We start from the raw sequence: 27,091 nt of genomic DNA, 5'->3' as shown, positions 1-27,091 counted from the left end.
CCCCCTCCTGTACAGTACATCTCTTTGGATAGCGTCTGTTAAATGACTACATGATATAGTCTTTCCACCGTATTGACGATGTCCAGTATCCATGGCACCAGTGATACTGACACACTGTATTCATATCGCATCAGCCCCACGCTCAGCCACGTAAACACAGCCCGCCAATCAGGGTGCCAGATTGATGCAGGCGCAGCCAGACTGAGCTGTCATCTTTATAGTGCTCTCCAGCTACCTGCGTCATTGTGACCTCAGCAGTCTGCCAGACATATCTCTTCTCAGCCTTGGGTTCTGTCTGCAGAAGAATAGGGAGGGAGGGAGGGAGGGAGGGAAGTTGTGAGGAGGGGAAAGGGAGGGAGGGAGGGAGGGAGGGAGGAAAGGGAAGGGAGGAAAGGGAAGGGAGGAAAGGGAAGGGAAGGGAGGAAAGGGAAGGGAGGAAAGGGAAGGGAGGAAAGGGAAGGATGGAGGGGGGCAAGAGGAGGGGAGGGGAGGAAAGGGAAGGATGGAGAGAGGGGGGGAGGGAGGGAGGGGGGGGGAGAGGAGGGGAGGAAATGGAGGGAGGGAGGAGAGGAGGGGGGGAAAAGATGGAGGGGGGGAAGGGGAGGCTGCAAATCACCACCCACAAGACGACACGTCGGGGTGTGACTGAACGCAGCCTTTCAGCACGACGACAGTCTGTTACCTGCTGGGCTCATGTGCTCTGCTACTTCCCGCTCCTTTATCTTCACTCACAAACGGGCTTCAACGTGCTTTTGTTTCTTTTCATCATTTCGTATTCAACCTTGTTTTGTTCGTGTTGTTTACATATTATTCAGCCCCAATTTGTGTCATTAGTAACAAACAACACAGATGACGTGACTAACCACGTACGCTTCTGCTCATCTGCGTGATTGTGGGTCGGAGGAGGAAGTCATGTTCAGTACACGTATACATGACTCATCCTGCTGCCTCCTTGTCATTGGTCAGAGCTGCACTAATCCTGTGACATCATCCGTAGGAATGATGTCACAAGGAAGAAGGCAGACTTACTAAGGGTTCCGCACCGCCTAGTTCCATTAGCAGTTTATCCATTGAAATTTAAATAAGTAATGTAACAAACACGCATATAATATCCGGTTCATCTATGCTCTTTATCTAATCGAAGCTTGAACTTGAACTTGAGATTTAAATATCTGTGTGCAGTGAAGGACGATGTGCTTTGATGAACATCTACAGATCTTCACCTCTCTTCCTCCCCCCCCCCCCAGGGCCTTTGTGTACCTGAGCAACCTGCTGTACCCCGTTCCCCTGGTCCACCGCGTTGCCATAGTGACGGAGAAAGGCGAAGTGCGTGGTTTCCTGCGCGTGGGGGTGCAGGCCATCGCTGGTGAGGACCAGAACTACCACGGTCTCTCTCTCTGTCTGTCTCTCTCTGTCTGTCTCTCTCTGTCTGTCTCTCTCTGTCTCTCTCTGTCTCTCTCTGTCTCTCTCTGTCTCTCTCTCTCTCTCTGTCTGTCTCTCTCTGTCTGTCTCTCTCTCTGTCTCTCTCTCTCTCTGTCTCTCTCTCTCTCGGACTGTCTCTCTCTCTCGGACTGTCTCTCTCTCTCTGTCTCTCTCTCTCTCTCTCTCTCTCTCTGTCTCTCTCTCTGTCTCTCTCTCTCTCTGTCTGTCTCTGTCGGTCTGTCTCTCTCTCTCGGACTGTCTCTCTCTCTGACTGTCTCTATCTCTCTCTCTCTCTGACTGTCTCTCTCTCTATCTCTCTCTCTGTCTGACTGTCTCTCTCTCTCTGTCTGGCTTTCTCTCTCTACCCCTCTCGGGGGGTACAGGTCATTCTGGGTGAGGATAGGGAATATTCTAATCTCTGGTAGGAGTCCCCCTATAGTATAGGTTCTCGTATTATAGACTCCACATCCTGGAAACAAAGACCTGACCTGAACGTTTTTTAAACTTCTAAGAATCTAGGTTCCTTGGAAGTGCCAGGGACAGAAATACAGAGAGTGTGTGTGTGTGTGTCTGTAAACACACACACACACACACTCTCTGTAATTCTGTGGTGAGTGTGTGTGATGTAACGTGTGTGACATAACGACAACTCGCCGTTTCCCAGCTGACGAGGAGGCGCCGGACTACGGCTCCGGGGTGAGGCAGTCTGGAACTGCCAAGATCTCCTTCGACGACGAGTACTTCAGAAAGGTAGAGAACCACAACAATTTACTCAGGTTAACTTTTGTCTAGGTTAAAACCCAAAATATTACAAAAAATAAGTAGTTTACTATAGTAAATTAACATAACAATAACATATTTTGGTTTATATAACATTTATAGGAGCAGTATATAAAAGAATCCCTCTCTCTATCCCTCCCTCTCTCTCCTTCCCCCCCTCTATCCCTCCCCCTCCCTCGTTCAGAATGACTTCCCCTGCACGGTCATGACCCGCTCTGGCATCTCCCTGGAGGAGCTGCGGATCGTGGAGGGTCAGGGACAGAGTTCAGAGATCATCGCCCCCTCGGAAGAGCTCCACAGGATCAGTGACGTGGGTGAGTAGAGGCGGCGCCCGATCACGGCCCTTTAGAGGGGGTAGCCTTTAGAGAGGGGATAGTCTTTAGAGAGGAGATAGTCTTTAGAGAGGGGGTAGCCTTTAGAGAGGAGATAGTCTTTAGAGAGGAGATAGTCTTTAGAGAGGAGATAGCCTTTAGAGAGGGGATAGTCTTTAGAGAGGGGGTAGCCTTTAGAGAGGAGATAGTCTTTAGAGAGGAGATAGTCTTTAGAGAGGGGGTAGCCTTTAGAGAGGGGGTAGCCTTTAGAGAGGAGATAGTCTTTAGAGAGGAGATAGCCTTTAGAGAGGGGGTAGCCTTTAGAGAGGGGGTAGTCTTTAGAGAGGAGATAGTCTTTAGAAAGTGACACCTGGCATGCTTTTGTTTGTCATTTACTTCCGGTCTGCAAAGCAATGTTGGACTCACAGCAGATTTTCTGTAGAAATGTACAATGAAATTGGAGAGAGAGAGGGGTTGAAAGGCAGCAAAAAGGGCCTGAAAGTACCAGATTCGAACCCAGGCCGCTGCTGTAAGTCCTCGTGGTACTGCAGGTGAACTTGTCCGGCGATCCAGGACGCCCTGGTAATGTGACTTGTGTTTGGGAGCAGATCTGAAGCTAGGGGACATGGGCGAGTCCAAGCTGGGGACCGGAGAGGGCCTGGCGGCCCGGCTGGAGGTGGGCAGCATCTTCACCTTCAGAGTCACCGTCCTGCAGGCCAGCGGGATCCTGCCCGAGTACGCAGACATCTTCTGCCAGTTCAAGTGAGTCCTGTTTCATCTGACGCAGTCACACACACATGGACTGTACGCAGATACACACACACACTTACACTTACTGTACGTAGACAGACATCCGAAACACATGCAGACGCACGCACACACACACCTGAAGTCTATACTGTAGTAACCGAGAATGTTCTCCCTTTAGTTTCCTGCATCGTCATGACGAGGCCTTCTCCACTGAGCCCCTGAAGAACTCCGGAAAAGGATCTCCTCTGGGCTTTTACCATGTCCAGAATGTAAGTGGACACACACACACACACACTCTTACCCCCCACACACACACACTCTTACCCCCCACCACACACACACTCTTCCCCCCCCACACACACACTTTAACACACAGACACACCAACCATGGCTAGAGCCTTTTCTGTAGCATGACCTTGTGTCCAACTTCATGTTCAGATATCCGTGGAGGTGACAGAGTCCTTTATAGACTACATCAAGACCAAGCCCATCGTGTTCGAGGTGTTTGGCCACTACCAGCAGCACCCCCTGCACATGCACGGCCAGGACCTCATCAGGTAACTAACCATACGCTTTAGTCATCCAGAGCTACGTAGAAACGGTGCATGTAGAAAAGTACAGTTGGAAATCTAGGATTAGTACTGAAGGATAGTACTTGAACCATCAAGAGAAGTGATTATACCGTGTTAATGTTTGTTTTGTTTGTTTGTTTGTTTGTTTGTTTGTTTGTTTGTTTGTTTTGTTTGTTTGTTTGTAGTCCTCCACAGCCATCCAGGAAGTACTACCCTATCCCCATGCCTCTGTCCAAGCCAGGTGAGAACATTACCCACTCTCTCTCCCTCTCTTTCTCTCTCTCTCCTCTTTCTCTCTCTCCCCTCTCTCTTTCTCTCTCTCTCCCTCTCTTTCTCTCTCTCTCCTCTTTCTCTCTCTCCCCTCTCTCTTTCTCTCTCTCTCCTCTTTCTCTCTCTCCCCTCTCTCTTTCTCTCTCTCTCCTCTTTCTCTCTCTCCCCTCTCTCTTTCTCTCTCTCTCCTCTTTCTCTCTCTCCCCTCTCTCTTTCTCTCTCTCTCCTCTTTCTCTCTCTCCCCTCTCTCTTTCTCTCTCTCTCCTCTTTCTCTCTCTCCCCTCTCTCTTTCCCTCTCTCAGCACTACAGTCAGTGCTTCATCACCATCATCATCATCATCAACGTTCTCAGTCGTGTTTCAGGTCACGTGTGCATGCCTCTCATTTCCTTTCTTCCTTTTCTTTCCTGCACTATCTGGATTTTCTTTACCTCCATCCTTCCACACAACTCCCTCTCTCTTCCTCTCCACCAACCGCCACCCTCTCTGGTCTCGTATGACCTCTGACCCCGCCCACCCTTTACCCCCCTCCACCAATCCCCACAATCCCTGGTCTCCTCCGCCCCCTCTCCACCAATCCCCACAACCCCCTGGGTCTCACCCGCCCCCGCCCACCCCCCCAGACCACGCCCGTAAGATCGAGCTGCTCCGCTACCTGATGACTGGCTACGTCCACGGCCAGGTGCTGGACGCGCTGTCAGAGCACGCCAACGCCCTGGCCTCCACCGCCGTGGCCAGCCTGGAGGACGGAGCTGACCAGCTCTCCCACTTCCCCTTCCTCCCCGTGCCCTTCGGCCTTGCACTACCCATGCCCAGGCACCACGGTTGGTAGAGCGGGCGCTGCCGCGTAGCCTCGTAGCAGGCGACGTAGCGTGGCATAGTAGCATAGGGAGGGTGGCTATGTAGCCTAGCACCGGAGCAGGGTAACTCCTCCGGCTAGACGTGCTGATGTAGACCTTCCCTGTGCTTGTGCTGTGCTTGTTGTGACCGGTGGTTGTACCCTAGCTTTCCCTGGTCCAACATTTAATGTGCTTCTGTTGTGGTGTGGTAGAGGCTGGACTAGTCCGCTACTGGCTGTTCTGAGATGAGTTCAAAACCCCTCTATTCACCTTCAGACCAACCCTTCTGCTCAGCAAAGTTTCAATGTACAGTAAACTATCTGACAATGGGATCGAATACTATTTTAGTTTTAGTAGTGATTATACCCCAACAGAGAGCTTAATTTTACCATAAATTAAACTATAACCTTTAAACCTGACTGGATCCTTCCCAGACAGTGACGCATGTCTCCATGACAACCATGACGGTCTGCGTGGAGGGAACAGAGAGTTTCCTGCTGCATGACTCAGAGATTAGACAGCTGCTGCATTGTGGGAAGGGAATCCTGCTGTGGCTGCAGGTAGCCCAGCATGGGGCCGATCCGGGCGATGTGTAATCTGTGATTTAGCCTCCTGGCCTAGCGCCTCGCAGCTCTGTACTTGCTGACGCTCTGAGGCGAGATTTGAAGCGGATGTTCTTTCATAGTGTTGTTCTCTCACGGGATCCCTGTTGGGGTCTTTGTGCTTCCTGTTGAAATGTAACCGATCCTGAACCCATTCTGAGGTCTGCTGAGGTGAAACTGTTCAGCTCCCTTTTCATGCAGGCTAATATCAGCTGGCTAATAGCTTGCTATTGTAACTCTGTTAAACCATCACTGGTATTCTGTTCTCCAGTGTATTCACGGCAAAACCATGTTATTCCTTTTCACTTTATATCCCTATTATCAACCCCGCAATTAGAATCTTTTTAATGTTTCTATTATAATTTTTTTAATTAGATTTCATATTTTTTCATACACTTTCTCAAAACTCTACTCTACTTGTGACCCTACCAACCTTTGTGTCTAGACTTGTGGCTCATCCTACTCTGTATGTCTGTGTGTGTCTGTGTGTGTGTGTGTGTGTGTGTGTGTGTGTGTGTGTGTGTGTGTGTGTGTGTGTGTGTGTGTGTGTGTGTGTGTGTGTGTGTGTGTGTGTGTGTGTGTGTGTGTGTGTGCGTGCGTGCGTGCGTGTGTGTGTGTGATTGACAGTCCCAGCCACCAAGCTGAACACCATCACCAAGTCCAACCTGGGCCAGTGTGTGAGCAAGTACGACCTGCTGGTGTGGTTTGAGATCAGCGAACTGGAACCAACGGGAGAGTGAGTCTAAACACATACATGTACACACACACACACCCAAACACTAATTTTCTCTTTTTCACATAACATCACACATGCACTCCCTCTCTCTCACTGACACACACTCACGCTGATAGTTGTGCGTCTTGTCATCAGGTACATCCCAGCTGTGGTGGACCACAGTGGAGGTCTACCCTGTCATGGGACCTACCTGCTGCACCAGGTACTGAACATCCCTCCTCACCTCTGCCTCACCTCTGCTCCTGACCAACTCAGTTTCACTTTATTATCTCAATGAGCTCTCGGCCCTGCCGGTCAAGCGAGACATGAAGCAGGACAGGGAGTTATACTGTTGGGTGTTGCTCCAACTGCTTTTTTAAGTAGGCTATGTTCACGTGGTACATTTTGTAGGTGTTTGTGTGTGTGTAGTTCTCATACCGACTGTGTGTGTGTGTGTGTGTGTGTGTGCAGGGTATCCAGCGCAGGATCACAGTGACTCTGATTCATGAGAAGGGCAGCGAGCTGCATTGGAAGGATGTACGAGAGCTGGTAGTAGGTGAGTCCTCACACACAAACACACTGTCCTGCACACACACACACAAACACACTGTCCTGCACACACACACACACTCACACTCTCTATCCTGCACACACACAAACACACTCTCCTGCACACACACAAACACACTGTCCTGCACACACACACACACTCTCTATCCTGCACACACACACACACACTCTCTTGCACGCACACACACACACTCTCTTGCACACACACACACACACACTCTCTATCCTGCACACACACACTCTCCTGCAGATCCCTTCCTGTCAGGAACCCCCTGTCACACAGGAACGCTTCTTCATGGTTTTATAGTATGAGCTCTTGTGGCTCAGGGGACACGGAAAGCATGAGAATAAAAATCTATACATCTGTACATCAAACACTTTGTACCCTTCTGCCCCTCTCCTCCATCCTCTCCTCCATCCTCTCCTCCATCCTCTCCTCCATCCTCTCCTCCATCCTCTCCTCCATCCACCTCCCCTCCCCCCATCCCCTCCCCCCCCTCCCATCCCCTCCCCCCATCCCCCCCATCCCCTCCCCTCCCCCCATCCCCTCCCCCCATCCCCTCCCCCCCCTCCCCTCCCCTCCCCCCATCCCCCCCATCCCCTCCCCTCCCCCCATCCCCTCCCCCCCTCCCCCATCCCCTCCCCCCCCCCCTCCCCCATCCCCTCCCCCCCCCCCCCTCCCATCCCCCCATCCCCTCCCCCCACCAGGCCGCATCAGGAACAAGCCTGAGGTAGATGACTCTGCAGCCGACGCTGTCCTCTCTCTCAACATCATCTCTGCTAAAAACATCAAGTCGTCCCACAACGCCAACAGGTACAGATACAGGATGTACACTACACATCCACACAGGATGTACACTACACATCCACACAGGATATACACTACACATCCACACAGGATGTACACTACACATCCACACAGGATGTACACTACACATCCACACACAGATAGATACAGGATATACACTCTGGAAAATGGGGGAGATAGATCCTGAAACTGATAACAAGAAAGTATGTCCAAGTAATTTTATAAAACTTGAATCGATTGATTGTTTCGTGGTTGCATTGTCGATTTCTGTGGCTAGAAGATGCAATACACATTGCTCAATGAACCCAAGTGTTGCTGTAGTAGTTTTCCAGCAACTGTTGTTTACAATGTGTGCTTGTGTTGTCATGCGTGAGCGAAACTGCATGTACATGTAGGAACAGTATGAATCCATACTCAGAACTAATCATTTTATTCTTTGTTCATTTTATTGTACACTTTTTTTTGCTCCATTCATTATTTTGCCTGACTCTCTCTGCTTCTCTCTTTATCTCTTCCTCTCTCTGCTTCTCTCTTTATCTCTTCCTCTCTCTATCTCTTCCCCTCTATCTCTTCCTCTCTATCTCTTCCTCTCTCTCGCTCTCTTTCTCTCTCTTCCTCTCTCTCTTCCTCTCTCTCTCTTCCTCTCTCTCTCTCTTCCTCTCTCTCTCTTCCTCTCTCTCTCTCTTCCTCTCTCTCTTCCTTTCTCTCTCTTCCTCTCTCTCTTCCTCTCTCTCTCTTCCTCTCTCTCTCTCTTCCTCTCTCTCTTCCTTTCTCTCTCTTCCTCTCTCTCTTCCTCTCTCTCTCTTCCTCTCTCTCTCTATTCCTCTCTCTCCCTCTCCCTGTGCTTCTTTCCTGCTGCGCTGGATGTTGGGTTCTCTCAGGCTTTGTCTTGATAAGGATATTCCTAGGTACCAGCGACCATAAACACCCTTCCACACGGAAGAGCTTTATGGATCTCCTTATAGTCCTCATAGACATAGATATTTATACAGTAGTATAGTGCTAACTTCTCATTTCTGCTAGTTTCATTTTTGGGGTAATACATTACGTTGTAGTTGCCTTTATAAAAGGGTTGTTAAGATCTTTGAAGGACATCGGGTTGTGGTGCAGCCCTGCTAAGCAATGGCGGTTTTTCACACTTGATGACTTGAGTCATAACTGCCACTATGATTCATGAAGTACCTCCTTCTTAAAGAAACCCCTTATGAAGGCAATCGTAATGAAATATTACCCATTTTGTGTGTTTTCTTCTGTCTTTTGATATCACCCACTCGGAAATTCCTCAAACCTTGTATGAAAACACAGGTTATGATGTTCTGTGGCACCTAGATGGCACACATTTTCTCCTTCCCTAACACGCACCAGTGTGAGTTAACGTTGACACGGTGTGAGTCTTGTGTTATGGCACAGCCTCGGTAATATGCACGGCCACTGAGTCAGTGACAGGCCAGGCAACCTGCAGTTAGCGCTCTCTGCTGGCTGGAAACGGCACTGCAAGGATGAGTCATCTAAAAAGCTGGGGCCGTCATTGACAGATGGCTCAGAGAAGCAGGAGTTGTGGTAGTAGTTGTGGCCGCTGTGCTAATCCACTATTTCACTACGTCAGCTCGATGTACTAATCAGTTAATTGGACGTGACGACGAGAAATCACATCGATTGCTCAACTTCCTTTAAAACAAACGGACATAATCACAGACTCGGGAGATAGTTATGGAATGTCGAGGACTGGTGTCAGTTGAGCCACCTTGTTTCTCGCCTGTGTCAGGAATGTGGCAACAATAACAACAAAACGTAAAAAAATAAAATAAGTAACTGACATTACAGGAACGGGTCCTGTCTTGATTTTCTAGGACGCCAGGTTGTTGCTAGGTCAACCTGTCAAACACGTAACGTGCCACTCTCTCACCTGCTGCTTCTCACACACGGTTGATGATTGTGACACCTGCTGTCGTTCGTGTTTGTCGTCGAGATTTCTCCTCGGCGTGCTCGCCCGACCCCGTTCCTCACTGCTATCCAGCGTTCCCCCTTCACAGAAGTCTGTTAACTCACTAATGGATGCGACATGAGTGAAGCGAACTTGTTGTCTTGTCAACGTATCCGCTTAGAAGGAAGGGGAATGACTGCAGTAAATTAGATGTTTTAAAAACTCCTACCCACAACTGCATATGAAACTGTAGCTAATCACTTTCAGTATTTTCTCTAATACTGTAATACTTCAAACCCAACAGTAGTAGCTAGATTGCTTAGTTTTCTAAGCTCTTTATGTCTATTGTGACATAAAGGATAGCACTTTGTAGCTAGAAATGGCTTGAAATAGCCTCTCAACTAGCGCAATTCCCTTTGAATCTAAATAGAGAAGTTTCATCAGAGACTAGAGCTAAAGGTTGTCGTTTCTCCTTCTAGGACCTTCTACCGTTTTGAGGCAGTGTGGGACAGCTCCCTGCACAACTCTCTCCTGCTCAACCGGGTGACTCCCTACGGAGAGAAGATATTCATGACCCTTTCGGCATACCTGGAGGTTAGTTGCGTATATTTTGGTTCAAACTTCATCACGTCTCATGGCTACCATTTTGGATCAACATGGCTGTGGCCATTTTGGGTCAACCAGGCGGTGGCCATTTTGGGTCAAAGTGGCCATATCTCCATTGAGCCTGTGACCCTGCAGTGCTACACAAGCTCATTTTGTTTCCTCTTTTGGAAGCTTGACCACTGCATCCAGCCCGCCATCATTACCAAAGACATCTGCATGGTCTTCTACTCTCGAGACGCGAAGATCTCGCCTCCCCGCTCGCTAAGGAACTTCTTTGGTAGCGGCTACTCCAAGACCCCTGACTGGTGAGGCAGCTGGTGGCCATTTTGTGTCTTTAGAACTCATTGGACTGTATCAAACATGCAGCCGTCAGCCATTTTGTGTCTAAAATTCTACCTTGACTGACTTGTCCCTCTCTGATAAAGCTTCTTATTCCTCTTGTTTCTGTTGCAGTAACCGAGTGACGGGGATCTATGAACTGAGCCTGTGTAAGATGTCTGACACAGGAAGTCCAGGTCAGAACCGCACGCTCTTCTGTGCTCTCTCTAAAGACGTACTGGGTTGCCGTGGCAACCAGAGTGACTGGCATAATATCAATAACATTAAGGCAGGCAGATGAATAAAGTAATGAGGAAATTTACTGATAAAGTGTACTGACGTTTTCTGTGTGTGTGTGTGTTTGTCTGTGCCCGGGGATGTGTGTGCGTGTGTTTCTGCGTGTTCTGCCCGGCGTGGCGTGAGCAGGAATGCAACGGCGGAGGAGGAAGATCCTGGACACGTCGGTGGCGTACGTGAGGGGCGAGGAGAACCTGGCGGGCTGGAGGCCCCGGGGAGACAGCCTCATCCTGGAGCACCAGTGGGAGCTGGAGAAGATCGAGCAGATGCATGAGGTCTGTGCTGGAGCACTGAGACTTGACTGCACCAATGTCTGGAACAATACATCTTTTCTATCTAGGGACTCAGACTAAAACTATAATTGTTTCTCTCCTCCCTCCCTCCCCCTCTCTCTCTCTCTCCTCCTTCCACTCTCTCTCTCTTCTCCTCCATCCTTACTCTTTTCCTCCCCCTCCTCCTCCACTTCTCCCTCTCTCCCACCCCCTCCCTCCCTCTCTCCCACCCCCTCCCTCCCTTCCTCTCTCCCTACTTTCCTCTTTCTCCCCCTTCCACTCTCAATCTCCCCCCCTCTCCCTCCTTCTGTCCCCCCCCTCTCCCTCCTTCTGTGACCCCCCCCCGCCCAGGTGGAGAAGACCCGTCACCTTCTACTGCTGAGAGAGAAGCTGGTGGAGAACGCCCCCGCAGGAACAGGAAGTGGTCCGGGGACAGGAAGTGGCCCGGGCAGCAAGTCCCTGAGCGAGTCTCTGTCTCCGAGCATGAGCAGTGGGACCCTGAGCACCTCCACCTCCATCTCCTCCCAGATCTCCAGCACCACCTTTGAGAGCGCCATCACCCCCAGCGAGAGCTCTGGCTACGACTCTGCCGACATCGAGAGCCTGGTGGACCGGGAGAAGGAGCTGGCCACCAAGGTGAGGACAGACGTTACACTGGAATAGCACAGGACAGGACTGAGCAAAGTCTTAGGCATAAAAATAAATATAACTAATTTAAAGTAAAAATGCTTTAAGAATGTAATGTGTCAAAATAGAGGAGCTTTTTTACATATGTCGTTCTCCCTTAGTGCCTGCGTCTCCTGACTCACACCTTCAACAGTGAGTACAACCAGGTGTGCAACAGCATCAGCGACTGCAAGGTGAGACCCTGGAGTAGAAAACAAACGACGCCACCGTTCTCAAACTTTGTGGCTACCCCAGTGTGATGTTTCAGTTGGGGAATTCACAACGTGGTTAACGTCTCTCTCTCTCTCTCTCTCTCTCTCTCTCTCTCTCTCTCTCTCTCTCTCCGTCTCTCCTTCTCACCCACATCTCTCTCTTTGTCCTTCCCCACTCATCTCATCTCTCTCCATCTCTTTCTCCTCCTTTGTCTGTCTCTCTTGCCATGTCTTTCTCTCTATCATCCCCCTGTGTCTGTCTCTCTCTTCCTCACTCCCCACCTCCCTCACTCATCCCCCCCAGCTGTCAGACATCTCTCCTCTGGGTCGTGACTCCTCGGTGACCAGCTTCAGCAGTGCCACCCTCACCCCCTCCTCCACCTGCCCCTCCCTGGCAGACTCCCGCTGCAGCTCCATGGACCAGAAGTGAGGCTCACGTGGTCACACTCATATATACACACACACTCCCTCACACACACACACTCTCGTACAGGCACACACACACCATCTCCCTCAGTCTCGTCCTGTTCTGACCAGAGTGTGTGTTGTCTGCCAGGACCCCTGATGCTAACTCCCGCGCCTCCAGCCCCTCCTGCTCGGACTACGAGAACTTCCCCATGGTGCCCACCCTGGAGACCTCCTACCTGGCCCGTGCCGGCAAGAACGAGTTCCTCAACCTGGTGCCCGACATCGAGGAGATGAGGACAGGGTAAGGCCATCTACCTTTATCTGTCTCTCACTCTCTCGTCTCTGTCCTCTCTCTCTCTCTCCATCACCCCCTGACAGACCCCCCTCCATCTGCCCACTGCTCATGTTGTGAGCAGATGAGATCATTCAGCTAAGCTTGTGCTCTCACTCATTTCATTGATGTTAAACTGAATTCATCTGATCTGCTCCTGGTGACCTGCCCCTGGTGACCTGCCCCTGGTGACCTGCTCCTGGTGACCTGCTCCTGGTGACCTGCCCCTGGTGACCTGCTCCTGGTGACCTGCTCCTGGTGACCTGCCCCTGGTGACCTGCTCCTGGTGACCTGCTCCTGGTGACCTGCTCCTGGTGACCTGCTCCTGGTGACCTTCCCCTGGTGATCTGCCCCTGGTGACCTGCTCCCGGTGACCTGCCCCTGGTGACCTGCTCCTGGTGACCTGTCCCTGGTGACCTGCTCCTGGTGACCTGCTCCTGGTGACCTGTCCCTGGTGACCTGCCCCTGGTGACCTGCTCCTGGTGACCTGTCCCTGGTGACCTGCCCCTGGTGTCCTGCTCCTGGTGACCTGCCCCTGGTGACCTGCCCTTGGTGACCTGCTCCTGGTGACCTGCCCCCAGGTCGGTGGTGTCTAAGAAGGGCTTCCTCAGCTTCATGGAGCCCCGCTCCAACTCGTGGGTGAAGCACTTTGTGGTGGTGCGTCGCCCGTACGTGTTCATCTACAATAGCGACCGTGACCCTGTGGAGAGGGGCGTGCTGAACCTGTCCACCGCCCAGGTGGAGTACAGCGAGGACCAGCAGGCCATGCTCAAGGTGGGTGCTCACACACGTGTGTGTGTGTGTGTGTGTACACAATATATATATACACACACGTACACACACACGAACGATAAGGAGTCGGGTTGATCCGATGTGAGGGTTGAGCTGCTGTTGTGTCTCCAGACCCCGAACACGTTTGCTGTGTGTACGAAGCACAGAGGAATCCTGCTGCAGGCCAACAACGACAAGGACATGAACGACTGGCTCTACGCCTTCAACCCCCTGCTGGCCGGCACTATACGGTACTGACGAGGACACGGTGTCAACATCAGTGTTAGGACTCCTCAGGCAACATCAGTGTTAGGACTCCTCAGGCAACATCAGTGTTAGGACTCCTCAGGCAACATCAGTGTTAGGACTCCTCATTCACCGTTAGGAAACCGTTCGCTTAGTAGGAAAGTGTGTGGATTTGTAGTTATTCGTGATTTGAGATTTGTTGTCTGATGTCTGTAGGGTCACTTAGCCTTTTATGAAGCTCTTGCAACAAAAACAAAATTACAGTTTTAGCTAAGATAGTACCCAGATATTATAGAGGTTTTTAAATACGCATCGCTCACTTTTGTTTATTTGTTGATTGTTTGTGTTTACCCTCAGGTCAAAGTTGGCGAGGAGGCGTTCGGGCCTGATGAAGAACTGATGACTTCACCTGCATCACCAGGGAAACCTCTGTCCTGTTCTTCTGACTAGCCTTCGAACATACCAAGTGTTAATACTTATTAACCATTGTGATTCTTGATGGTTTTCTCTTGTACGTAGATCTGTGGCTTAAGTCTCCTGCTCCAGCAACTAAAAGTTTCAGTCCCTGAAATCCTGCTTTCCCCCCCCCACTGTAGGCCCTCTGCTACACCCCAGATGTCCCCCCCTCTCTCTCTCTCCCTCTCTCTCTCTCCCCACATCTCTACCCCCTGGCCTTCCGTGTTTTCGTTCAGACTTCTGTTTGGTCCTCTGTTATTGCTTCGTTGTCATTCCCAGACCCTCCCTGAACTAGTAGCATGTCGTAATAGTCTACTTGTGTGTGCACGATTCTTCTGAAACACATTCTGACCCACTCGTCTTTATATTTTCCCCCACTTATCGTCTGTGATGATTGTCTCTTATATATCAGTGTTATCGGTCTGACGGGAGGAGTTCGATTTTTACTTGCCCGCATGAAAACTGCAGCAGACTCGGGAGACGACCAAGTTTTTGCTAACTTACGAAAATTAAAATAAAAACCGCAACAAGTACACAAGGAAAGGAAAAGCCACCAAACCTCATGAGAAATATCAATTAACCTTCTCCTACAGAAAGCTAGGCTGGTTTAAAAACTATTGCTGCTAGCAATATTACAGGTTTTTACGTCTTACGAGACTTTCCAGTGGGCCGACTTATCCTTCCCTGAAACAGTCCAGCCTTCTCAGCCCTCTCCATCCTAGTGTAAAATACTAAACCGCAAAAACAAGAACAGACTGCCTTTCAAAAAACACTTGGTTGCGACATTTGAGAAACACAATTATTACAGTGTTTACTTCCCTGTATATGACCTCTGTATATACACCAATCCAAATTTTAACATCCCCATCGGTCGGTCTGATATCAGAAATCTGTTTTGGCGGAACAATGGGCAAAACGCTCTCCAGTTCAGGAGATGCGCTTTCACAATACAGTACTGAAAAGCAGAGCGGTTCTCACAAAAAAATTATTTTAAAAGAATCCCTCTGCCAGTTTAGCTGCTCTTTCTGAGCAGAAAAGACCACCAGAAGAGAGGGAGGAGTATGACAGACGGTAATACTGTGAGGAGTATGTCGTTTGTACATAATGTTCCAAGATAAGTGTGTCAGGCGCTTCTCTCATTAAGGATTTAAGACATTCCTGTCAGCTCTTCGTGCTTTTCTCACGCGGCCCGTTAGGGGTCGTAGCTGTAGTCTCAGCTACCTGCAGAGGACCTCGGCCTGTCCGAGCCTCATGTCGGCCATCACCTTCCACGAGTAAATGAACTGAAGACATAACATACTGTACACAGAAGGAAGCAAGGGAATGAAGTAGGGTAGTAGTCAACCTTGGTACAGATGCTTGGTGAAGGCTACAGCGTGTTAGCTGTTGGCCTCTTATTTCTGGTCTATTCCCTCTTTTCATGAAAAAACATCAGGTACTATCTATCTACAAGTTCAATACTGTAGTCAAGAGTGGACTTGTGCACGGCAGAATTACCCTTGTTGTTTTTTTTTTTGCATTCTTGAATTTAAACCTCTAAACTCTTAACTGTTCACATAAGTTATTCCTTTTTTTCATAACTGTTGATTATTTTATACTATGCGGTCAGCGTACAGCGGAGCTTGATGTTAAATGGAACGAGGGCATTTATTTTGCGGTTTTATCCAGCGATGTTTAAGTTGAACATTGATTTGCACAGGTACAGACATAACTATAGCAAGGCTAGAGCAGACCAGGCATCTGACTTCATGATTGATTGGATGTTAGCATCTTCGGTTAGAAATATGAGAATATAGAATTGATATGAAAGCACGTGTTTTCAAAGCGTAGACACTGGTTCTCAATATGTGTGGCGTTTTGAGAGTATCTTCTAAGGTTATCTTGATTTGACTAGAATGAAAGGGATTAAATATGCTCTGAGGTTTTTTTAATATTATTTGTGGAAAATATTTGCTCTGTACATCATTGGGTCAACTGTGGTCATATAGCCAGAGCCAAAAAGTAAATACCTGGCAAAAGGTAGCTCTGTCTCTACGATTGGTTGTTTTGGTAGTGAAGAATGAAATGTAATTGGGCATTAGGAAACTCTGGCCAACCAACCAGCAGAATGCCCACAATGCATTAGAAGGACAAGTCTTTAGTGTGTGGAGACACGCTACATGGTGGTTAAACCCTTTGGGAGTTTAGAGGCTAATTGTTCACTGCCTCTTAAATACAAAGAAAAGGGAAATCTCTTTAAAGAGGTTTGTCAAAAGATGCTGTTTACGTAGACATGGTGAGATCTGCTTGGAGATATCTGGATTTGCAACATTCTCTCTGAGCAAACGTGAGCAGCTTAGATATGCCCTGTCCTCAGGTCAATCAGCCTGTAGGGCCGTTGACTAACTAAACGTTTGCAGTTGGATTGTTACCTTCCAGAGAAGTTGCAGTTTAAGATGTCTAATCAGAATTCCCTGTAAACAGATAACCAGTCATCTGCAAGATTACAGAGCCGCTTCTATGCAGCGATCAAAGTTCGAAGTTAACCTCGCTTTAAATTCACAGCATTGAACAATGACATGTATTAACTGGTATTTACGTATTGGTATGATTATCTGTCAGAGCAGATATTTTCCCCTTGACCACTAATCTGTTATTTTGGATCGTTGTATTTATTCTTTGCAATGTATATAGTAGTTTGCAGCTCTTTGCACATAATAAAAAATGGTATAACTAACTGATCAAATAAAGTCTGCTCAATATTCTCACAAAAAGTAAAATGAAACCAAATGAAGGCGTGCAGCATTTGTGAGCTGAGAATAGTTTGAATAGAATGTTGAATGTAGTATCAGGATTTTGCTGTGTTTTAATTTTTACATAATTTTAAAGGAGAAAAAAACAAAACTAAAATCGAGTCTGTGACACTGCTGCTCGGTAAATGGACTACTTTAGAGCTTCCTTCTAATAGAGAGTGGTTTGAATTTGGTTAGCTTTTAATCTCAAAACGTAGGCTACCGTACCAATAATAGCTATCCTTCAGACCTACATTATCATTAACGATTGTTACGGTTGAACTTTCTGAGTTACTTTTGTTTAATTTCTAATATCAGGGAGTATATTTAAAAAGTAGTTATATACGCTAAGACATCACAAATTAGTTATATCATTGTTTCTGCGGATGTCTTCACCTCAATGCTTTCCCACGCTGCCTTCTCAACAGAACTCGCCGTGACATGTTACATCTTCCCTTCTCAGAAGACTACATTCGCTTTACTGACGTTCTCTCTGGTTTTGTTCGCTCAAACTAAAAAAAGTCAAACCAAGACATTAACACTGTACATTATTTGTCAGATTGGCTTCATTTTCATACTTATTTTGTAAATATCTGTGTTGAATGGGGCTTGAATTAAAATGTAAATATGTTTCCTGTATTTGTAATAATTATAATCCATTCGCTGTATAGCTTAGATGTGTCCTGCAGATATCCTAATTCTGTGTATGGTAATCTTGCACCATTGAACTGTTTAGTGAATGAGGTAACAATAAAGTATGACCCGTGCATTAGCAGAATAAACAGTCGGCTTGGCTCGTCCTTTACCACACACAGACACACACACATTAATTTTCAATCAGTTAAAGGTAGCTTTGTGATGGGAAATGTAATTTACAATCATTTGAACAAGTTATACTATAGTTTTAGGACTTTCATGGTGGTCCTTGAAGTCAGATTCAAAGAGAATTGTTGGCTACTTTTTTACAATATTAATACCGTTGGAGTTGAACAGTTTGAGATCAACGACCTTTTAGGGGTTTATATGAAAAACTATTTTCAATTTCTCATAATCCTACACTACTGTCTCATACAATTAATATATAGGTGCAGGTCCTTCAGCACTAATGTCTGAACAATTACTTCTTATACCCAAATCACATGATCAATCACGACTGTTACCACATAATGAGTTGTAGAATTTTTTTTAAATATCACTTTTAAGTTGATAAACATCATTATATTGTATTCCCCTTTGTTTAAATTAAGGGCCATGCAAGTATGAACCAATATTATACAAGAATTGCATTTGTTATTTTAAGAATATCAGACCGTCATTATGACAATAACTGAACCAATCAGCAGTTTCCTATGTAACTCCGGTTTTGAGTCTAAATGTAGCAACAGTTCACAGCAATCGATATCCATCAGGATGTTTGGAAACCCCTGTTCTATACAGCCTTTATGGGTGTGTAATGACGCAATAAGATTGACGGGGGCCTTGTACCAATCACATGTTCGATATCTCTGCTCAGTTTTTTTGGACCAATGAAATCCCGAGAAGCGCATGGGCTTGAGCTCATTTGACGTCACCTGATAGAAAGCGCTTGTACTCGTGAACGGGAGGTCTCCTCCTCTTTAAATAGGGAACGAGGAAGTATCGAGGAAATTAGAAGGAAAGTGCATTGGTGTGCAGCTGTTTCTGTCTGTTGAAAGATCTACACCTAACCTAACCAAAACCATGGCTCAGTAAGTATTGCAATTTGCTTATATTCTCTGCGAAACAGGCTGATCGAAATCCACCCATGCATTGCCAATTGGATGATAATCTCAGAGTTTTAGCTAGCTTCATCCTTAGCTATATCTGTCACACTGTCCAATTGGTCAAACTCGATTGTGGTGTAGCTAGCCGGATTATTAGCTAACGTAGTTGATATTTAGTGAACACAATATATATATGGACCAATGTTGGCCTCGAGTTGTCAGCCACACTACTAGCTATCTGACATTGAATGGGTGTCTCGTGAAATCAAATGGCCTTGGCTGGTACAGTTGAAAGCACATTGTTGCAAGGCAGTGGGATCGCTGGGATATTCAACGATATAGCATATCCCCCCGTACTTACTGGACGTAGTTACTTCCTCCTCAGTCTAAAACCAGATGTCCCTACGTGATTAGTCTCAAATATGATTAAATGTCCTTTTTCAGAGCAGACATTGCGTTGATTGGCTTGGCCGTAATGGGCCAGAACATCATTCTGAACATGAACGACAATGGCTTTGTGGTGAGTCTGGCAGTGCGCACAAGTAGACCTTAAAAGTTCTAGTTAGTAGCTTTACTCATTATTGACATTTTGATCTTCCTCACCACTTTCTGCCGGTAGCCTACAATTGTTTATGTCTGGTATTTTTTACGCCTTCAGGTCTGCGCGTACAACCGGACCGTGTCCAAGGTGCACGACTTCCTGAAGAATGAGGCGAAGGGGACCAAGGTGATCGGAGCGGAGTCCCTCGAGGACATGGTGTCCAAACTGAAGAAGCCCAGAAGGATTATTCTGCTGGTCAAGGCTGGCCAGGCTGTGGATGACTTCATTGACAAGTTGGTGAGTAGCAGTTGTAGTATGTAATAGTAGCATTTGTTATGGTAGTAGTACTTTTTGTAGTAGAAGTAGTGGTAGTGGTAGTATTATCATTATTAGTGGTAGTTGTTGTATTATTTTTTAGAAGTTGTAGACGTCGCATAAGCAGCAATAGAAAAACTGCAGAGTCATGATGAGTTTGGTGAATGTACCCATAAAATCTATAGTGTTACTGAATTGGATGTGATTGAGGTTCAATTAAACTTTTTTTTCTTCTGTGTTATTTCACAGGTGCCTCTTCTTGAAGCTGGCGACATCATCATTGATGGTGGTAACTCTGAATACAGAGACACAACAGTGAGTTCATGAAAGATTGGATGTTTGTGAGGACATGGTTAACTTCAGTTTCAGGAGAGTGTCCTCTTACACGTGTGTGCGTGTGTGTGTGTGTAGCGGAGATGCCAGAGCATGAAGGACAAGAAACTCCTGTTTGTGGGCAGTGGGGTCAGTGGAGGGGAAGAAGGGGCTCGCTACGGACCCTCCCTGATGCCCGGAGGACACAAAGAGGCCTGGTGAGTTCCGGAACCCTGGGGACGAGTTCCGGAACCCTGGGGACGAGTTCTTAAACTCTTAGGGTCTTGTATGATGTGGAGAAGTCCTGAGGCCTAGAGAATAGCTACACTGAAACTCTATCAAGACAGAGCTCCAATAGTCCTTACTAAGATTGTTTATAACTGCTGTTAGGTCTTACCACTGTCTTGTTACATATACTCATGCAGGCCACACATCAAGGACATCTTCCAGAGCATCGCGGCCAAGGTCGGAACCGGAGAAGCGTGCTGTGACTGGGTGGGAGACGAGGGGGCCGGCCACTTTGTGAAGATGGTCCACAACGGCATCGAGTACGGAGACATGCAGCTGATCTGCGAGGCCTACCACCTGATGAAGGATGTCCTGGGAATGGACCACGATGAGATGGCTAAGGTCAGTTTCCTCAACAACAGCCCGGTGGATTAGCTCTGTCTACATTTACATTTAGTCATTTACATTACATTTAGTCATTTAGGCTTATCCAGAGCAACTTACAGTAAGTACAGGGACATCCCCCCCCGAGGCAAGTAGGGTGAAGTGCCTTGCCCAGGGACACAACGTCATTTTGCACGGCCGGGAATCGAACCAGCGACCTTTTGATTACTAGCCTTATTCTCTAACCGCTCAGCCACCTGACTCCCTGTCCATGAGGCTGTGAACTCAGTCTGGCAGTTCAAAACAAGCTGGATTTCCATTCATTCAGACTATAACTGAGACAGGGTGAATCGTGAACACACCTATGTTATTTTTGTGACATCATAACCCATGCTCGTAATATGCTAAAATTATTCCTAGATTAATCACCGTGCTCAGCATTACCAGAATCGCTGGGATTTTCAGCAATCTAGCATTTCCCCCACAGGCCTTCAACGAGTGGAACAAGACCGAGTTGGACTCCTTCCTGATCGAGATCACAGCCAACATTCTCAAGTTCAGAGACGCGGACGGAACGCACCTGCTGCCCAAGATCCGGGACAGCGCGGGGCAGAAGGGGACGGGGAAGTGGACGGCCATCTCAGCCCTGGAGTACGGCACGCCCGTCACCCTGATCGGTGAGATGGAGGGCAGCCACAGCAGGGCTGTACACGCAACCCTGGAGAGATGCCCTCCTGTAGGGTTACACTCCAACCCTGCTCCTGGAGAGATACTTCTAGCAGGGTTGGAGTGTAACCCTACAAGAGGGTAACTCCGTACCTTGCTTTGGATAAATGTGTTTGTTAATTTCATCAATAAATTAGTCATGGGTTAGCTACAAACGGATCAGCATCGCCGCAAGCATCACTAGGGTGATCTCCCTTCAGGTGATCGTGGTGGATGATGTGCGCTATAAGGAGCTTTTCACCTCCCCCTCATCTTCAGTGACATAAGGGGGATTTTCAGGGCTGCTCTCTCCTGCTCTGGCACTTGCCTGTGGGTGACCCTGCTGTAGCTGTCTCCAGAGTCAGGTGGTGTGGAGTTATTCCAGGACAAAGCTGTCTGCAGTTTAAGACTCGAGTGGAAACACCTAAACCCACACACACACCTTCACCCACCTAAGCACACACACACACACCTTCACCCACCTAAAAACACCCCTTCACACACACACACACACACACAGAAGTATTACAGTCACTTTGACTGAGAGTGAAGTCCTAGGTTTTATTCCCTGTCACTACGGCAACACGTCTGAAGATATTGAAATCTAGTAGTGCCAGACCAATGAGGAAGTTGAGCAGTTATTCCTGTTGTGTGTGTGTGTGTGTGTGTGTGTGTGTGTGTGTATAGGAGAGGGCATCGGTACAATGGGCCTCATTGTGAAAGGGCCTTGTAATAGTGGAGCAGCAGGCCTGTACAGTGAGGTTGGATTTCAACCCTGAATAGAACAACATTCCACATCCCTATTGTCGCTTGGTTCAGTGAACTCTCTCTCTCTCTGTGTCTCTTTCTCTCGTTCTGTCTCTCTTTCTCTATCTCTCTGTATGTCTCTCTTTCTGTATATCTCTGTCTCTCTTTCTCAACCTTGCATCACTTGGCTACTGTGGTGATATTTAGCAAGTCATGCTTACCCAACCTCTTGTCACATCAGGATGTGAGCACAGTTTCTCTTGGCAAGCCCTGCTTTTACAACAGAGGTGAACCCAGCTGAGTCATCAGAACCCTGGCCTTTGTCTTGTGGTGGCTGTGGTGTTTCACAGTCATAAGCACACGTTCATTAGAACAGTGATGATATACTGATTGTGAGTTCCTTGTGTTTCCGGAAACTGATACAGCCTTGCTCTGACTTCTGCAGATGTAGACTTTCAGTCCACTGCTAATGTCTACTCCAATTCACTCTCATCTCCTCTGCTTACTGTATATAATTGTGGGATAACAGCTGTTAGTGTATTTTATAGACATGCTAATGACAAGCTAACTCTCCCTCTCATCTTCCTCTGACTCTCTCTAACTCTTTCCTCTGACTCTCCTTCTCTCTTTTTGATTCTCCTTCCACCTCTTCTCCCGTCCCTCCTCCCAGGAGAGGCTGTCTTTGCCAGGTGTCTGTCCTCTCTGAAGGAGGAGAGGGTGGAGGCCAGCAAGAGCCTCTCAGGGCCCGAGGGGACCAAGTTCAGCGGGAACAAAACCAGCTTCCTGGAAGACATCAGAAAGGTAGGCCTGCTCATTCTGACTGGCCATGGAGAATATGTGGGGGACAAGCCACTGTCACTAGTCAAATTATAGGAGGAAATATATCAAAACATTGTGTTTTGTGCTTTCATTTTCCATTTGAAAAATATTACGAGCTAAATCTACAGTTGGCGAGATGACGTGTTTATCAGAATGTCCTGTAAGTGTCCTGATGAAATGTTAGTAGTGAACATGCTCTCTCTCTGGTCCTGTCCAGGCGCTGTACGCCTCCAAGATCATCTCCTACGCCCAGGGCTTCATGCTCCTCAGGCAGGCTGCCAAGGAGTTCGGCTGGTCCCTGAACTATGGAGCCATCGCTCTGATGTGGAGAGGGGGCTGCATCATCCGCAGGTATGTACAACTGACATACTCTGTGACCTTGTCTGACGTGTGTGTTTGTCATGTATCTCTGTGATGATGAAACTGGGCGACTCAATCCTCAATACCTTTACATGTCTAAATTCTTCTACAAGTCTTGTTACGACAAATATTTCGTTTTGTTTTGAGCTTTTTCATCTTTTGATATCATAAGCAATGGATGATGGTGTCATTTGATCTGTAATCAGACCTTGCCTGTTGTGCCACCTGACGTTGTGACACAGGGGAACACAAACCCACAGGGAAGAGAAGATAAGGTTTACTGTGTAATCAGGCTGAGAAGTGAATGAGGAAATGTTTTCTCTCAGTTGCAACCTTGAGAGAAATGTTGCATAAACCTTAAGCAAACATTGTCACTTCATCGTGACTTTTCTCAGACGAACGTTGAGCAAGTTGCGACCTGTTATACCTCAATGCTCTGATTCAGCACCTGAGTCCCCCTGTGTCAGATGACACACAGGTTCTTAAACATGGCTTGGCTTCTTAAACATCTCCTACATGGGCTCTGAATATGTAGTTCAACACAAATGCTGTCTAGACTAGTAGATGTTTTATTATAGTACACTGTTTGATATGTATGGGGAAGATTTTTTTTTTTTTTCCCCACAATATTTTCCTTCATCCTATAGATATGTCTACATGCATGACTGGTGTAACAGGCATGGACACTCACTAACAGGCTGTGTTCCTTTGCAGTGTGTTTTTGGGGAAGATCAAGGAGGCCTTCGACAGAGACTCTGAGCTGCAGAGCTTGCTTCTGGACAACTTCTTCAGCAATGCCGTACAGGACTGCCAGGTACAGGAAGTAGGAAGTGATGTCATGATGCAGGAAGTAGGAAGTGATGCAGGCCCAACCATAGATATATATAAAGGGTAGATGTCTCGTCCGCGTTGCCGGACAAGGGAGTCTAGAACGTCCGCACATGGCGGCCATCTTGCTACAGTCAACTCGCTCACCCATAACATTGTGTTGGTGCTACATGTACTTTTTAAATGACCATAACTTGCTCAATTTTCAACCGATTTTTTTACGGTTTGGTTTGTTATCAACGTCAGAGATGTCGTTATGCCACTGCATACTTATGAATAATTATGTTATTTTTTTCACAAATAGAATAGAAGCAAGATGGCCGCCATTTGCGGATGTTCTAGACTCCGCCGTAAAACATCTAGTCTATATATATATCTATGGGCCCAACCCTCCCAGCCAGGCTGCCGAGACACCAGCAAGGCTCATATTGTTTTGTTACTTTTGCCTATGCCACAGTCTGATATAAAACATCAAAAGCAGTAGGCACAGGACTGTATGCTTTGTGACTGTTGTCCAGTGTAGTATTATTATTCACCCGTGTGTGTGTGTGTTCCTGCTCCAGGACTCCTGGCGTAGGACGATCAGTACCGGGGTCCAGCAGGGCATCCCCATGCCTTGCTTCACCACTGCCCTCTCCTTCTACGATGGATACAGACATGGGATGCTCCCTGCCAACCTCCTGCAGGTACAGCACACTCACACTCTCTCTCTCACACACACACTCACACACGCTCTCTCACACAAACGCACTCACACGCACACACACACGCTCTCACACACACACACACTCTCACACACGCACGCACGCACTCTCTCTCACACACACTCATTCATACACACACACACACTCTCACTCGCACACACACACTCTCATACACACACACATGCATAAACTCACTCTCATACAGGTAAACACACACGCTCTCACACCCGCTGTAAAGGGTTTAAGGCTGACTCCTGTGAATATATGTCAAAGTGCATGAGATTAAAGCAAACTGCACGTGTTCAAGGTTAGTTAAGGTAAATGTGGGTGTGTGTGGTGAGGGGCTAGGAGTCCATAAGACTCTGAGAGCTGAGTGGTACTAATACCTTCAACTAAAAACTAACACTGAGGTATTAATAATACTATGCTAACACTGATGTCTCTCTCCTCTCTGTCTCTCTCTCCCCCCCCAGGCCCAAAGAGACTACTTTGGAGCCCACACGTACGAGCTGCTGTCTAACCCTGGGACGCACATCCACACCAACTGGACAGGCCACGGGGGAAACGTGTCTTCCTCATCCTACAACGCTTAAGGAGGACACACGGCCAGGGAATGTCTGTTACACATTCCTTCTACACATACAAGCCTAAATACTGAAGACTACTGTACCCAGCCCACAAAAAAACTACAACAATAATGTATCTTAAACATTGAAAAAAAAAGAAAAAAAAAAACTTTTCTGAAGTGTTATTTTAATTTGTATTTATGGTGAAGTGAAATGGTGATCGTTTTAGTGTTGTAACCCCCCCCACTTTTATGAGGTAGTGAATATATGGTTGTTGGGCCTTCATCACCCATCACAACAAACAGGGAAGCTGTGAGAAGCCCCGCCCTCACAGCAGAAGCCCCGCCCTCACAGCAGAGGCCCCGCCCTCACAGCAGGGCCCGCCAGACAACCGCCAGTTCCTCCAATCATGTTTGCTCCAGAGTTCAGAGTTAACCATGGATTAGGGTTAACTATTGCACTGTACTGTATTAGGCTAAATAAAGACTTCAATCCCTTTTTAATGAGCTTTTGTGGTTCTTACTCTCCAGCGTCTCTGTAAACAGCATTCAGCTCTGTGTGTGTTTTGGTCTTAATTTAACCCATGGATTGTATAAAGTTGCCGGTCACAAACCTGGTCTGAAATGGGGCATGAGCTAATGTCTGTATTTGTTGCTGAGCCTCTACAGGGTCGGAAATTGCTTTTGATCAAATGTCATATCAATTTTTTACACTTTTATAAATAGCCAGAGATGGCAAAAGTACACACATCCTTCACTCATGTTTAATAAGATTCTGGTAATGGTTGAAGTACTGACTGGTAAAACGTTGTCAGAAAAATTAATAGTGAAGTAAAATACTGATACCAGAAAATTCTACTTAAGTACAGTAACAAAGTATTTGTACTTTGTTACTGTATGCCCCCATCTAAAAATTCTTTGACTTTCTGCTACTGCTGCTTGGCAATCTCATTTTCATTGTTGAGCAGTGTGGATGAATACAATCTATGCTTCTATTTCATAATGTTCACAAAGTATTTGTACTTTGTTACTTCCCATCTCTGCAACAGTGTAACAACAGTGTAATAGTGTAATAGCGACAAACAGTGTAGTAACAGTTGAAGTGCTGACTAGACTTTTTCACCGGCGTTAAAGAAGTATGGGCTCTGACATACACTAAAAAGTAGCCATTACTACTACCGGTTTTAGTGTTACGCTGGTAACTGGACCTGAAAACGATTTTAGCTCAATCATTGATGTCATTATCAGTTGGGGGCATTAATTACTGCCCATGTCCACTAGATGGCCTTCAACTTAAAGAATGGATAATACATTACAATACAATTCTTGAACTGTCATGGGCACGGCACTCTCTATAATTCCAGTTATTAATATTTGTGGCACCGAATGCATCACGGGAACTGTGCACTAGCATTTAGTCATTTAGCAGACGCTCTTATCCAGAGCGCTAGTGAATATAGCAACTGGAACAATGTTCGTATGACTTTATAAAGGATGCATGTCTTAAAGTTGTTTTTGTGATTATTAAAGTTGTCTTATGAACTTAGAAGTGTGCTCAGGCTTAAACATTGTGTCTCACACGGTGTGGGAAGCAGGCTGTACTTTGTGTCTTAATCTCTCCATTTCAGAAGCAACCTTGAAAGCGGGCTGAGACGGCACCCGAGCAGGTGGGATGCGTCGGCAAGAACAACTCCCTGATGCACGAGAGAACAAGCTCAACCCTCTTTTCATCTTTCTGTTTTAATTGCACTGTATAACATATGCTGGGCAGGGACAGATAGCCAGTTGGACTTCGTGAACCAACCCAAACTCTGTTGCGGGTAGGGAAACGTAGACAACCCCAGAGCTCTGTACTTGTTGATTTCCAACTGCTGCATTAAAGCTGATATTATCGGACCTCTGCGACTCCAGACCACTCTTTCTAG

General features: G+C 47.1%; 2 protein-coding genes across 2 annotated transcripts in view; both read left to right on the top strand.

The window, feature by feature from the left end:
- Positions 1-17,686, top strand: part of kif1b (kinesin family member 1B) — a 70,696-nt gene extending 53,010 nt beyond the window's left edge. The window contains 22 exon segments of the mRNA XM_067240597.1: positions 1,248-1,366; positions 2,087-2,172; positions 2,387-2,516; positions 3,122-3,275; positions 3,442-3,532; positions 3,702-3,820; positions 4,021-4,076; positions 6,173-6,281; positions 6,417-6,483; positions 6,732-6,816; positions 7,539-7,644; positions 10,042-10,156; positions 10,340-10,473; positions 10,622-10,683; positions 10,913-11,058; positions 11,407-11,691; positions 11,844-11,915; positions 12,238-12,359; positions 12,490-12,642; positions 13,254-13,446; positions 13,576-13,694; positions 14,047-17,686. Coding sequence (XP_067096698.1) covers positions 1,248-1,366; positions 2,087-2,172; positions 2,387-2,516; positions 3,122-3,275; positions 3,442-3,532; positions 3,702-3,820; positions 4,021-4,076; positions 6,173-6,281; positions 6,417-6,483; positions 6,732-6,816; positions 7,539-7,644; positions 10,042-10,156; positions 10,340-10,473; positions 10,622-10,683; positions 10,913-11,058; positions 11,407-11,691; positions 11,844-11,915; positions 12,238-12,359; positions 12,490-12,642; positions 13,254-13,446; positions 13,576-13,694; positions 14,047-14,089 — 2,566 coding nt within the window. The 3' untranslated portion in view covers positions 14,090-17,686.
- Positions 17,687-18,508: 822 nt separating this feature from the next.
- On the top strand, positions 18,509-25,670 carry pgd (phosphogluconate dehydrogenase). Its single transcript, XM_067239648.1, has 12 exons — positions 18,509-18,643; positions 19,103-19,178; positions 19,317-19,496; positions 19,764-19,829; positions 19,926-20,044; positions 20,252-20,456; positions 20,926-21,115; positions 22,561-22,691; positions 22,927-23,060; positions 23,784-23,883; positions 24,461-24,583; positions 25,075-25,670. The coding sequence occupies exons 1-12, from the start codon at positions 18,636-18,638 to the stop codon at positions 25,192-25,194; spliced, it is 1,452 nt and encodes a 483-aa protein (XP_067095749.1). The 5' UTR covers positions 18,509-18,635; the 3' UTR covers positions 25,195-25,670.
- Positions 25,671-27,091: the final 1,421 nt, after the last annotated feature.

Source organism: Osmerus mordax, chromosome 7 (assembly GCF_038355195.1).
Source record: "Osmerus mordax isolate fOsmMor3 chromosome 7, fOsmMor3.pri, whole genome shotgun sequence".
NCBI lineage: Eukaryota > Metazoa > Chordata > Actinopteri > Osmeriformes > Osmeridae > Osmerus > Osmerus mordax.
This window is presented reverse-complemented; position numbering and strand designations above follow the sequence as displayed.

What these genes read in the sequence shown, in the direction of transcription:
- pgd (XM_067239648.1), top strand. An exon ending in TGAACGACAATGGCTTTGTG is followed by an intron (nt 19,179 to 19,316) that starts GTGAGTCTGGCA and finishes TTACGCCTTCAG; the next exon opens with GTCTGCGCGTACAACCGGAC. An exon ending in ATGACTTCATTGACAAGTTG is followed by an intron (nt 19,497 to 19,763) that starts GTGAGTAGCAGT and finishes GTTATTTCACAG; the next exon opens with GTGCCTCTTCTTGAAGCTGG.